The sequence below is a fragment of the Terrapene carolina genome, unplaced genomic scaffold, assembly GCF_002925995.2.
Source record: "Terrapene carolina triunguis isolate 2854851 unplaced genomic scaffold, T_m_triunguis-2.0 Scaffold233, whole genome shotgun sequence".
In the NCBI taxonomy this organism is placed as follows: Eukaryota; Metazoa; Chordata; order Testudines; family Emydidae; genus Terrapene; species Terrapene triunguis.
This window is the reverse complement of record NW_020664584.1, coordinates 6,685,385-6,699,362: the sequence shown is the minus strand read 5'-3', so window position 1 is coordinate 6,699,362 and position 13,978 is coordinate 6,685,385. Positions and strand designations below refer to the sequence as shown.

The window sequence follows — 13,978 nt, the reverse complement described above, 5'->3', positions numbered from 1 at the left end:
TGTGGCTTGGAAATGTATTTCTCAGTGGATAAAGAAATTCTAGGTGAAATAAAGAGCCATGATTTGAAACCTAATGGTAGCAACATTCTGGTCACAGAAGAAAATAAAGAAGAATATATTAGGTAAGAACAAATGAGGGTTTTTTTTATCTATTCCTTTACCTCCATCTGTTTCTTTCCCTAATTCAAGCAAGAGTTGAATTTATCTAGTTACATAATTTAAAGCGCCACAGAAATACTTTCAATGAGTAACTGATACTATTAGCAGCAAGTGACTGTTTTGGATGTCATTTCTGAAGAGTGACTTTTAAAAGAAGCTGAAGAACCACGCTTGTACTGAAGATGTTCAAGCTTAATGTCCAATATGCTCTGATAGTCAAAAATCTGAATGTCCGATTATAAACCATTTCAGAGTCCACTGAGATACTAGCTACCACTTTTCTACTGTCAGATTTAAAACATTTGTTTACATCTCCCGTGTTTTTTAATGTTTCTTTCTTATTGTCTGTTTATCAAAAAATATGTTTAAAAGTTCTGTTCTCAGCTGGTTGTCTGTTAGCTGCATGTGCAGTGCAATCAAAATGCTTATTTTGTGATGTCACAGTCATAGGCCTGGAAAACACTGTGGTGTCATAAATATGAGATTGACTTCACTACAGGAACATTCTGAAGCTGTGTTGGGTGGGAGGGATCTTTTATTTAAAAAAAAAGACACTGTTATCTTGAATACTAGCAAAGGGAATGCAGGAATGTATGGGCCAAATAAACTTGTTAATATTAAAGTCAGTTCCTCCGTATTTGCTGCAGTATGAACACCTTACACTAATAATGGGTATTGGAGGCACAGAATAAACTGAATCTCATTTTTTTAATTTCTAAATGATTTATTCTATTAAGATTACTGTTGGTTGGCAGGTCTTGGTATAATTACATGAATGAGCTGTGACAAAGTGTCAAACTGTATTGAACATTTCTAAATAAATAACACTAGGTCACACAAAGGGTAACACATTAGATAGGGAACACTTTTATATTTTGGAAGATAATAATAATAGAAAACCCCCTGAATAGAATCTGGGGGGGGGGGGGGGGAACCTTCTCTTCTAGCTTCCATCAGCCCAGGTAAAGCGTGGATTCCTATTGCACTCCCAATTTTCTGTCTCTTTCTCTGTATCCTGCTTTGTCTCCTGAGTTGCTAGGATTGATACCAGAAATTAGCCTTCTTTCCTCTAGACTCCAATTCTCCTGACAGGTTAGGCTTGAATTCAGCATAATATCTGCTTCTCCCTGGGTTCAGGTTCTCCGGGTCTCCTGCCTGCTTTTCACCCTTTTATTTATGGAGAGTGGAATTTCTGCCACAGAGCAAAGTTTCATGATTAACAGACACAAATATGGAACTTTCCAAATGGACATAGTCGTTTCTTGGTAAGCTAGCAGTCCTCATTATCTTCACCAGTTCAACTTGACCTAGTTTTTACCTTTTCATGGTTAATGACTGAGATTTCTGGGGAGAATATTGGACAAAAATACATCTATTTTTTTTTTCTCAAATACCTAGGGACTGCTGTGCACTCATTAGTATAATCACTGGATAGATACTGCCTCCTCTTTGATTGTGTAAGCTAGTTCTTAGCGGAATGGTCAGAAATAGAAGGTTTTAACTTCACTTTAAAGCTGGTTTACACTGTATTGAGGTACAGTTACAAATTAAGTGGTGTTTTGTCTTCAGAACTTTCCATAATATTTTTTAACATAGTTCACAGTTCATCACAAAATAGGCTAACAAAAGAAATGTGGATCTGGGCAGCATGGGACAGTTTAAATGACAGATTACCTTATCTTTTTCCTTTTCCAGGCTGGTAGCAGAATGGAGACTCTCCCGAGGTGTTGAAGAACAGACACAAGCTTTCTTTGAAGGCTTCAATGAAATTCTTCCACAGCAGTACTTGCAGTACTTTGATGCCAAGGAACTAGAGGTGAGGGACTTATTTGGGTATGGGTAGGCACAGTTGATGTTAAAGTTAACAAGACTCAGTGGGAGTCCAGCCCTCAATTTGCAAAACAGCTGTGTGATTGTTGAAGAAACTGTTGGTTAGTGGTGAAAATTTTTCCTAAACATTTTTTATTTAAAAACAAAAATATGGAAAAGTTATATACACAGAAGAGAGCAGTGTTATGGTTCACACTCAGTAGTCATATTTAATATTTCTTTTAACTGAGCTCTTTATCTGAGGTTCAAAAACAAGCAGTTATTCATCTTTTCATTAGGGAAGATTATCCCATTCTAGCTGGTTTCTTCATAATCAGTGATTACCCTTTCCTATAGCAGGTCTGAATAAAGCTCTGTGTCCGTGAGGTCCCCAGCATTACTGCTTATTAATTGGTGGAACCAAGCAGCTACTTGAAAATAAAATAAAAAGTGAATATACAGTCATAGTAGGTGTTTCCAAGTGCAAGGACAGATGTCCTTTGCTGCCACCATATAGAAGCCATTGAAACAAAATATTAGCTTATACCTCTATATTTCCCCCCCCAAAAAAGGTGCTTTTATGTGGAATGCAAGAGATTGACTTGAATGACTGGCAGAGACACACCATCTATCGGCACTACACCAGGACGAGCAAACAGATTATGTGGTTTTGGCAGGTTTGTGGTTGATTTTTCCTTTATTTTTTAAAAGTAAGAATTACAGAAGGGGTGGTGCTACAGCATGATGAGCAAAAACCAAAATCACAAAACAAGTCTGTGCTACCATAATAGGTCCAGTGCCACTGTATTTGTGCAAAGTAATGCACATTGGAAAACATAATCCCAACTATACGTTCAAAATGATGAAGTCTAAATTAACTGTTACCACTCAAGAAAGAGATCTTGGAGTCATGGTTAGCTCTCTGAAAACAACTGCTCAATGTGCAGTGGCAATCAAAGAAGCTAACAGAATGTTAGGAACCATTGGGAAAGGAATGGATAAGAAGACAGTAAATATCCTAATGCCACCATATAAATCCATGGTACACCCACAACTTAAGTACTACATGCAATTCTGGTCACCCCATCTAAAAAAAAAGATATATTAGAATTGGAAAAGGTATAAAGAAGGGCAACAAATTTGATTAGGGCAGTGGTTCCCAAACTTTAACAACCTGTGAACCCCTTTCACTAAAATGTCAAGTCTCGCGAACCCCCTCCTAAAAATGAGTATTTCCAGGGATTTTCTCCTTTACCTGAGTATAAATTATAAAAGCAGTGATCTTGGAAATATAAAATTTGTTTTTATGACATGCTTATTACCCACTATTTAGTATAAACTATTATTTATCATTACAGTATTTTTATTACATTATGAAAACGGCAACACTCTTCCAAGATCTCACTTTCGTAGCTTGTATCACTTTGAATAAGCCTGTTATAAGACAAGGCTCCTATGTTTCATCAAGGAGTATCAGATTTGAAACAGCATGAAGGTATTTAAGAAGCCAACTCAGAGTTCCTCCTACACAAGCATTCAGGTCTTGAGTAGTCCAGGCAAACAACGCACGTTACAACAAAGCTTAAACTTGTTCTTCATAATAATTTTAAAAACAGCAAAAAATACCCACCTCCCTTTTTTATAAGGAGTCTTGAAGTTTAAATCTCTTCAGTGTGATAGATATGCTGGCTTTGATCTGCTTAGCTCTTGGAAGTCCAGGGGCTCCGGGCTGCTGGCCCCGTGCTGCCCGGGGTCCCTAGGGACAGCTGTGTCTGCCATTAGGGATTTTTTTCCCCAAGAACCCCCTGTAACATTTTGTGAACCCCCAGAGGTTCACGAACCCCTGGTTTGGGGACCACTGGATTAGGGGGATGGAACAGCTTCCATATGAAGAGAGATTAAAAAGACTGGCTGTTCAGCTTAGGAAAGAGACAACTAAGGGGGGATATGATAGAGGTCTATAAAATCATGAATGCTGTGGAGAAAGTGAATAAGGAAGTGTTGTTTACCCCTTCACATAACACAAGAACTTGGGGTCACCCAATGAAATTATTAAGCAGCAGGTTTAAAATAAACAAAAGGAAGTACTTCTTCACACAACACAGTCAACCTGTGGAACTCATTGCCAGGGGATATTGCGAAGGCTAAAACTATAATGGCATTCAAAAACAAATTAGACAAGTTCATGGAGAATAGGTCCATCAATGGCTATTTGTCAAGATGGTCAGGGATGCAACCCCATGCTCTGAGTGTCCCTAGCCTCTGACTACCAGAAGCTGGGAGTGGACGACGGGATGGATCATTCAATTGCCTGTTCTGTTCGTTCCCTCTGAAGCACCTGGCATTGGCCACTGACAGAATACAGGATACTGGGATAGATGGATCATTAGTCTGATTCAGTGTGTTCGTTCTTTGTTAGGCTATCATGCAGCCAGACAAAATGATCTGGCTGACACCTTCCTCCATTCTCCAGTGGCCAAACAAGCAAAATGAAAATACCAGGTTCCATCCCAGGATTTGAGCAGTTCTATCTACATGCACTCCTGGCTTTTTAGATGGCGCCACAGTGATGGTCCTCGGTCTGTACTTTTACCAGACATTCAGACTGTTGCTTCAAGGGAAGATGCAGACGTAGGCAAGGCAGTCTTACAGTCCCTCTTCTGATGAGACTCGGGGCCCCACCTCCTGAAGTAACAGCTTGGGAGTCACTTACAATATCATGGACATATGTAAGCACTCAAAGAAGAAAAAGCAGTTACTGACCTTCTTGTAACTGCTGTTTTTCGAATGCGTTGCATGTGTCTGTTACATGGCCCACCCTCCCACCCCAGTGCATCAGAGTACCACTGGGCTCTCGTGCAAAGGAACTGGAGAGGGATAAGGCTTCTCCGCCCTTCCCGCCCTCCGAGGAGCTGAGCAGTGGGCAAGGCTGCCCAATGGGTACTGCTAAGGAAAATTCTCCAGCACCAGTGCTGGTGCCTACAGTGTAATGGACATATGCAACACAACTCAGAGAACAAGAGTTACGAGAAAGTAAGTGGTCTTTCTCTCTAAGAACTTGCAGCAAAGCCCACCCTTCTATCATGTGTCTTATTAATAAAGCCCTACACAGATCAGGAAAACATGCTACCTGCTAAAAGAAAGAAATGGCCATAAGGTGCGAAGAAGTAGTTGTCCTAGCAATGCTGATGGTTTTCAGCTTTATGATAAAGCATTCCACAACTTCTGCTGGAGTGGACCTAAGATCAGAGAGGCTTGTTTCCTCCTAAATTGAGGAACCCTGTTAAAACCTGCCTTGTAGGGGCAGCTAGTGACTGGCACTACTAACAATTCTGAACCCCAAAGCACTAAAGGGATTCCAGTATCCTGCCCAGCTGTCCCTCTGCCTCCCCAGGGCTTTATTACAAATTGTGAATCTGAAATGGAGACAGCATTAGTGATGCTACTATCAGTCCCTGCATACAGCAAGCCTGGAAATACATATTCTCCTGCAGGTGCTGGAGACATTAATTCCCTTATGACTGCCATGACGCTTGGAGAACTAGATGTTTGGCTGTTGGCAATAGGCAGTACAGCTTAGTTATCCAACTTGAGCATAATTTTTCTGTTATCAAAATTACATTCTACTCTCTTCCCTCCTCCCCTAATATTAATACTGCCACCAAAATGGGAATATATTTCCCAGGAAGGATATGTTCCGTTATACCAGTAGAAAGGCAACCTCCAGCCAGACATTAGCAGTAAATAGGTTGAAATTCAGTGCAAACTACTCCACTTAGAAAGGAACAATCAGTTGCACACATACAAAATGGGAAATGACTGCCTAGGAAGGAGTACTGCGGAAAGGGATCTGGGGGTCATAGTGGATCACAAGCTAAATATGAGTCAACAGTGTAACACTGTTGCAAAAAAAGCAAACATCATGCTGGGATGTATTAGCAGGAGTATTGTAAGTAAGACACAAGAAGTAATTCTTCTGCTCTACTCCATTCTGATTAGGCCTCAACTGTAGTATTGTGTCCAGTTCTGGGCGCCATATTTCAGGAAAGGTGTGGACAAATTGGAGAAAGTCCAGAGAAGAGCAATAAAAATGATTAAAGATCTAGAAAACATGACATATGAGGGAAGATTTAAAAAATTGGGGTTGTTTAGTCTGGAGAAGAGAGAACTGAGAGGGATATAACAATTTTCAAGTATATAAAAGGTTGTTACAAGGAGGAGGGAGAAAAATTGTTCTTCTTAACCTGAGGATAGGACAAGAAGCAATGGGCCTAAATTGCAGCAAGGGCGGTTTAGGTTGGACATTAACAAAAACGTCCCAACTGTCAGAGTGGTTAAGCACTGGAATAAATTGCCTAGGGAGGTTGTGGAATCTCCATCATTGGGGATTTGTAAGAGCAGGTTGAACAAACACCTGTCAGGGATGGTCTAGACCATACTTAGTCCTGCCTTGAGTGCGGGGTCCTGGACTAGATGACCTCTCGAGGTCCCTTCCAGTTCTATGATTCTATGTCAAATGTTGGATACTGAGAGTCTGACGTTCAAAAATGGAGATTAGAACAGTGTTGTATTAAATGATCACCTCTTGGACAGATAGTATTTTAGAATATTATTCAGAAACTTATTTTCTGTCTTTCCTAAAATAAAAATAATTAGGAGCTATCTTGATGCACTCCAAAGAAAATTCTGATAGTCACTTATGCAGACAGAAACCCATGTTCTTCATTCTGAATAAAGAAACCAAATAACTTAAATGTAACATAATATGTAACTTCATGTTCCTCTTCACCTAACTCATGTTCTTTTGGGCAAGCAATTTAACCTCTCTATTCAATGCCTTATTTGTGAAATGGGGATGATAATGCTTCCCTAACTTTGTAAGGTGCTGAGAGATACTTTATTAATGCAAACTATTACTGCTCCAGAGGCTTTTCACAGTAATATAACTAATTGGTTAATTTATGGTCATTGATGTTCTTTGTGAAAATAATTGTGTGTAGAAGGTACACCTACATATCTGTTTTATATTTATTCCCTTTCAGTTTGTGAAAGAAATAGATAATGAGAAGAGAATGCGACTATTGCAGTTTGTTACAGGAACATGCAGATTACCAGTTGGAGGATTTGCTGACCTCATGGGTATGCAGAATAATCCTTCTAATGTATTAGCTCATTTTTGAAAAGGACAAAACTGTATTTTGTGATTGTTTATGAACAGCTTCTTTTTGTAATGAATCAAACCAAATACATTTCACTAGCTATTCTCATAATTCCCCATTATATTTCAACCATGACCGGGTGGAAAAAAACATACACTGATCTCAAGTGATCCCAGACTTCCTTCAAAACCATTTCTTTTAAATTTGTGCATTTCACCATGTAAATGGTTTGATCTGGCTGGAGATGAGTGATTGGAGGCACACTTCTTTATTCTTCTATCGCCAGTAAAGATAATCTTGTCTTTCTGAGGTGCTTCAGATTTGATGTGTAGTATATTATCTACTGCATTAAGGAAAGGAGCTATATCCCACACTTACCCATATTTGTAACTGGCATGAGAATCACTTTAAAATACTTGGTTTTTATTGCAGGGAGCAATGGACCCCAAAAGTTTTGTATTGAAAAAGTTGGAAAAGAAAACTGGTTACCTAGAAGTCATACTTGGTGAGTACTCATTAGATTAGAATATTATTGTCCTTCTAATAATCCTTTGTTACTGATAGACTACTTTAATATTTTAGCAAGGGTTAATATAGCAACATTCTGATGCTCAGAAATATCTAGGGGTCCAGAGATTACAAACAAAAATTAACTTTGGCCTGGAATCTGCTTTACAACCATAATCACTTGTATTCTGCAAATCCTACATTTGCTTTAGCTAAAGTGGAGAATGCCCAGGACCTTTTGGAGTCAGGCCCTAAATAAGTATGGATAATCATTTTGAACTGAATCGTAGTTTAGTGTAGTGCCAAAACAATTTTATAGTTCTTACTCTAAACCGTAGTGATCCACATATTTGTTTCCGGTGGGTAATCGGCATTTTTTTTTTTTTTTTTTTTAACTTGATTTACATTTTTTATTGCCCTCCACTTGTTTTTCTGGCCAGCTGTAGCAAACAATGCCCTCTGCAAAAGTGGAACTGCCTGTAAAAGGAACTGATGAGCATCACACAATCCTAGTTATTTTTCTTCTACAGCTAGATTCAGATATATAGCATTTCTTCTGTCACTGGTTGTGCCCCAGTTTATAATTTGGTTCTTGGCATATTTTGATGGACATGTTAGGAGCCAAGTATTTATATTGCATGAAATTTATTAATGCTTTGGAGTATGACAGGGAAGGCACAAATGATAGAGACTGCTTTTTGGAGTGTGGTAAGGGGGATACATTGGACTAGTGTTCTGCAGCTGAGATGGGTGTTTCAGTAAAAATAAAGTATTGACACAAAAAATGGAGCCAGGATAGTCAGAAATTATGCATAGCTGTAACTCTGACTTCAAGTTGTTTCTTATATAGCAATTTCTTCCCTTGTAACTGCACTTTCTATAAATAAAGCTTTAATCTTCGCTCACAGCCAGCTGTCTTCTGTAAGAATATCCTTGGGTAAGTCATCTGCAGTCATTGAACCCCCAACCTCCAGATCTAAAAGTGTGAGCTTCTACTGCTTGAGTTAAAGGATAAAATCTGTTAGCACAGAGGCAAGGACCCATAACTCTGTCTATGTGGTGCAGTCACTATCAGGAGACAGAGTCATGCTGTTAGTGTGGGTTACATAAACATCTGGCCAAAGGAATGTCTCAATTAATTGCCAGTTTCGAAAGCTGCAAGGGTCCCTGTGGGAATTTGTTTTCTACTGTGGTAAATCTTATGCAAAGATGACTGAATGCCAACAAAGTCTGACTGTTGCCATTTTAACATACTAAATTTGTTCCTTCCTGCATCAAGAGAAGCTCAAATTTCTCATGACTTTAAAGTTTAGTTGATTATTGTATATTGTTAGAATCCTGCCCTTATTCACTCCAAAATAACTTGAACCTTTCAACAACCAGAACCCGTCTTTAATGTACAGTACGGTCCCCATATTCTGTGGCATTGTGGTACAGCATACTGAAAATTCTATGTCAGCTTCATTAAATTTTTTAAAAAATATTGTGAATAAATCATGAGTATCTGTTTGTTATGGCATTAAATTCTCCACCTGTGAAGGCATGGGTAGGCAGTTTGGGATTGGGTAAGCATTTTAGCTTTATATTCCTGCTAAAATGGTTAGCAGTGAAATAGTTGAGTGTTGACATTGAAACATATAGATGCCAATTTTAGAATCGACATATCATTGAGAGAAAGGTCAATTGAAACCTCACAAAGCTGCTGTCTGCAAATTGAGGGGGAATACTGCTTCTCTTTTATACGTGATTCACATTTTCAAGGTTATTTTCACAAAAATGTATTTAAATGAAAGTTTAAACTCAGACAAATATACTGTGGCAAGGGGTAGTTGTCACTGCAAATTCTACAGCTGCACAACTAGAATACATGGCTATTGTCTAACTTAATTTAAAAATTGTATATAAACTTACTTCCAAAAAAGTCAGCATTAATCTGGTCTCATTCCATCAATCACAATGCATTTTATATTAGAAAAATTCCCCTTTGACTTAAAAAAATAAAAAGAGAAAAGAGGCAACTTACTCTGTCTTTGGTAGACTCATTCCTTCAGCCATTTTCATTTTTCTCAGGGGGGAAAATAAGTAGTTTTCAGTAGAGTAATATTTCCAGGGCATACACTTTTAAAAGTGACTAATGATTTTGGGTGCCTAGCTTAACACTTTAAAGGGATCTGATTTTCAGAGGATAAGTGCACCAGACTTCTGGAAATCCAGTCTCTTTCAAGTGTGTCAAGATTTGCACCCAAAAATAGAGGCATCTGAAATCACTGGTCACCTTTTGAAAATGTGTAGACCCAGGCTATCTGGATTTTTTTCTTTCTCCATCTAAATATAAAATAAATAGCTGTGTAATAAGTGTGATTTCTACTCTGGATAGTGGGGACTTGAGTACCCTGGATTTATGTTCAAGGTGCATCTGTTAGTAAAATGATTGTTTTTGTTGTGTTTTGATTTGTTTTTCATTCTTTTTTAGAAGTTGTTTAATTTTTATTTTCAGTTTCAATCGCTTGGACCTGCCACCCTACAAGAGTTATGAGCAGTTGAAGGAAAAATTATTATTTGCAATTGAAGAAACAGAAGGATTTGGGCAAGAGTAATCACATGTGTGAATTTGCACCCTGAAGAACATGAACTTGTGTGATGTACGTTCTTCACTTCCTCTGCTTGTTGCACATCTCATTGTAAAGTAAACTTGACTAGGATTTATTTAAACAATTACTAGTGTGTAAGTAAATGGATGTTATCCTGAGACTTTACCCCCACTAACTCTGGATTTCTACAGAGCCCTTCCAGAAATCAAATCAGCAAATTATTCGTCTAGAAATGATTCCTGACCTAACTAGAGATTTAATACAGCTCTCGGCTCTGCTTTGTTTCACTCTTCATTAATTAGAATGTGTCCTCCTTAATGACAGTTTTTTTAAAAACTAGTCTTTGCCTTTCCTTTTTAGTAGCATTTCTTTTGCTACTGATGCACTGGGAAGTCCATTGGTAGCTGCAATGCTGCAGCATCCTCATAAGCCTCTTTACAACAGTGTTATTAGAGCCAGCTTGTAACTAGCCTCTGGGTACTACGAGCAAATCCATTGCTTGTGCTGTTGTTTCTTACTCAAGTGTGGCCTGACTGTTTGGGTTTTTTTTCCCCTCCTGGAGCTTTTTCACATTTCATCTTGATTCAGATAATTGCTAAGAGGGTGTAGAACTACTGCACATGTCCAGAGTATAGCTTTGTTTTTGTTTTTTTTTTAAATCCTGTTAATTCTGACATGATAACCTGTCTGAGGTTGTTGCTATGTTTGAGCGCCCTCTCCTATCTCAGAAGAATTTTGATCCATTTCCATATAATACACACACTTAACGTCAGATACAATATTAACACTGTGGTACTTCAACACTCATTTTGCAAAAGACGAGACCACCTGGGATTGCAAGTAAATGCACTGAATACATTTGCAAACTGATGTTTCTTGTCAAATGAGTTAATGGAAAGTAGACTTGATGTTGCTATTAAGTGCCCAATCAAATAGTTCTTAGATTTTATCCAGTTGTCGGGAAGAGGTATAGCATGTAACTGGATTCTAAAACATGGCTATAAAGCAGCCTTGCTTATAATCTTAGTGGAGAACTGATGTACTATAATTGGCTAAGAGACAGTCGGTGCTAGAAAGCTTAGTCAAGGATTGCAGACTTCCAAATGTTGCTATATCACTAAATTCAGTAACTCCGTAGAGGTTAGAACTAATGTGTTCAGACTAACTCAACCCTGAGTTGCTTCTGAGCAGTAACTTCTGTAGTGTGTTTTCTTTCTGATTTGGACGGATAACACCTTTCATTTCCTGTTATAATCTGTTAGTATTACAATTCTCTAGCAGCATACAATAGTATTTTACATTATACTTCCTCTTTTGGAATTAATGCACTTTCTGTATATGGTCAGCTCTCTCCCTGGCATTCCTCCCTCCAGATGGTTAAACTTCAATGGGATGAGTTTCTAACTATGGGAAGAGAGATGACACTTGAAATGGCAGTAGTGCATGTTAATGCATACCTGCCACTGTCACAGTGCCCTTTGGAAGGCTTCTAATATTAGAGCTGGAAGAGGACAGATGGGTACTGTCCAATTGAACTTCCATCTCGGAAGAAAATGTTTCCTAACATTTATTGTGAGGGCTTTTCTGTGCCAGGTCATGCAAAGGGATCAGTTGTTCCTCAGCATGTGCTTGTAAGAAGGGGGAATGGCTTAGACCTCTGTAGTGTTTTTACTTTCTTTGCCATGCATAGTCCAAGAAATGCATGTAAACATGTTGCTGGTTTTAGAGAAATTGATCCACTTTTATCTTTTCCCTGGTGGATGAGAAGTGAACTGACTAGCTTACCTGGAGGAATGTCTGCCAACTCCCAAAACATCCGATGGATATCTTACAACATATGGCTCATAGAACAAAAGCCTGATAAATATTTTCTGTTAATTCTTATAATGAAGCCTAGCTAGCTAACATATTTACAAGAGCGAGATTAGATTAAGTGAGATAATGCAAGATTAAGCTATGGAAAAAAGTTTTTGTGTTCTGCATAATGATTCATGAATCATGTAGAGACCTAGAAATATTAATGTATAAATATCACCCAAAAGGCTTTCTGCCCTATATTTTTAAAATAAAGAATAGTTATAATTGAAATAGCCATAGCCCTAGTTCTATAGGGTGCGGCTGTTTAATATTTTTATGGTTGAAATGTTTAGTTCAGGAAAAAGGTAAATGCTTGTATATATTTTTGCAGTCTGGGGTCTCACTTACTCCATTTCTTCCTTTAATTTAAATGGCATGTTTATATGTCTTTACTGCTGTATTAGGGAGGGAGAAAGGGGGCTGGATATCCCAAGCACGAGAAGTCATGTTAAAATATTGCAAATAGGGAATACTTCACTGAAAAATGAATATGTAAAATGAAATATTGAATTTTGGCCAAAATGTTAACATTTAAAAATAGGTTTATAGTAAGTGTTAAATTAGCAATATTTCTGAAAACAGAACTAAAAATTGCTTTTAAAATACATTTTGCTTTGTAAGCATTGTAAATGGTAACAAATCTGTTAATTTTTTACAGCATGTTATGTTGAAATAAAAAGGAATTAATATGAGCAATTAATGCACTCTTCTGCTCTTTATGGGGACCTGGGGAAAACATCATGTGCATAAGCACACAATTTGGCATACCGCATGATGGGTAGAGTGAATTTTGACTCCGATCTTCGGTAGAGATCAATGAACATGTATATGCCTTTCTTACGTTGATTTAGCAGCCTGTAAATTGCAGGAAACTGACACTTTGTCTCTACTGTATGCATGTGAGAATGTCAGTGGATCCAGTTACACAAGATTTACCATAACTCTATTTGGGATTTTGCTTTATGAAAATGTTAATTTTCCCATAACAATTTTGATCCACTGATCTTACGGCTAACACAGTCTAATATTTCTGGGCAGTTCAGAAAATGTTAACATATTAATGAAATATGTCGTAAAAGGATCATTACTTAAATTTGCTGCAGTATAAATAGGGCCCTACCAAATTCATGGTCCATTTTGGTAAATTTCACGGTCATAGGATTTTTAAAATCGTAAATTTCATTATTTCAGCTATTTAAATCTGAAATTTCACGGTGTTGTAATTGTAAGGGGCTGACCCAAAAAGGAGTTGTGGGGTGGTCGCAAGGTTATTGTAGAGGGGGTTGCGGTAATGCTACCCTTACTTCTGTGCTGCTGCTGTTGGTGGCGGCGCTGCCTTCAGACCTGGGCAGTTGGAGAGCAGCAGCTGCTGGCCGGGAACTTGTCTATGTAGACAGAGCCGCTGCCAGCAGTAGGGCAGAAGTAAGGATGGCCTGGTATGGTATTGCTACGCTTGCTTCTGCACTGCTGCCTGCAGAGCTGGGCCCTCAGTCAGCAGACACCACGCTCCAGCCACCCAGCTCTGAAGGCAGCAGCAGAGAAGTAACGGTGGCATGGTATGGTATTGCCACCCTTACTTCTGCACTGCTGCTTGCGGAGCGCTGCCTTCGGAGCTGGGCACCTGGCCAACAGCCACCGCTCTGTGGCCGCCCAGCTCTGAAGGCAGCGCAGAAGTAAGGGTGGCAATACAGCAACCCCCCTAAAATAACCTTGTGACTCCCTGCAACTCCCTTTTGGGTCAGGACCCCCAATTTGAGAAACATTGGTCTCACCTGTGAAATCCCTTTAGTATAAGGTACAAGCACATAAAAAGACCAAATTTCACCGGGGGGGAGGAGAGAGAGAGGGGTTAGGGAGACAAGATTTCAGAGTCCATGACGGGTTTTTGTCATGGCC

General features: G+C 38.7%; 1 protein-coding gene across 1 annotated transcript in view; it reads left to right on the top strand.

The window, feature by feature from the left end:
* ITCH (itchy E3 ubiquitin protein ligase) overlaps positions 1 to 13,259 on the top strand; it is a 114,196-nt gene extending 100,937 nt beyond the window's left edge. Inside the window, 6 exon segments of the mRNA XM_026656790.1 lie at positions 1 to 122; positions 1,855 to 1,975; positions 2,541 to 2,645; positions 7,011 to 7,107; positions 7,560 to 7,632; positions 10,132 to 13,259. The exon segment at positions 1 to 122 is cut by the window's left edge and continues 22 nt beyond it. Of these exon segments, the coding sequence (XP_026512575.1) occupies positions 1 to 122; positions 1,855 to 1,975; positions 2,541 to 2,645; positions 7,011 to 7,107; positions 7,560 to 7,632; positions 10,132 to 10,231 (618 nt within the window). The 3' untranslated portion in view covers positions 10,232 to 13,259.
* Positions 13,260 to 13,978: the final 719 nt, after the last annotated feature.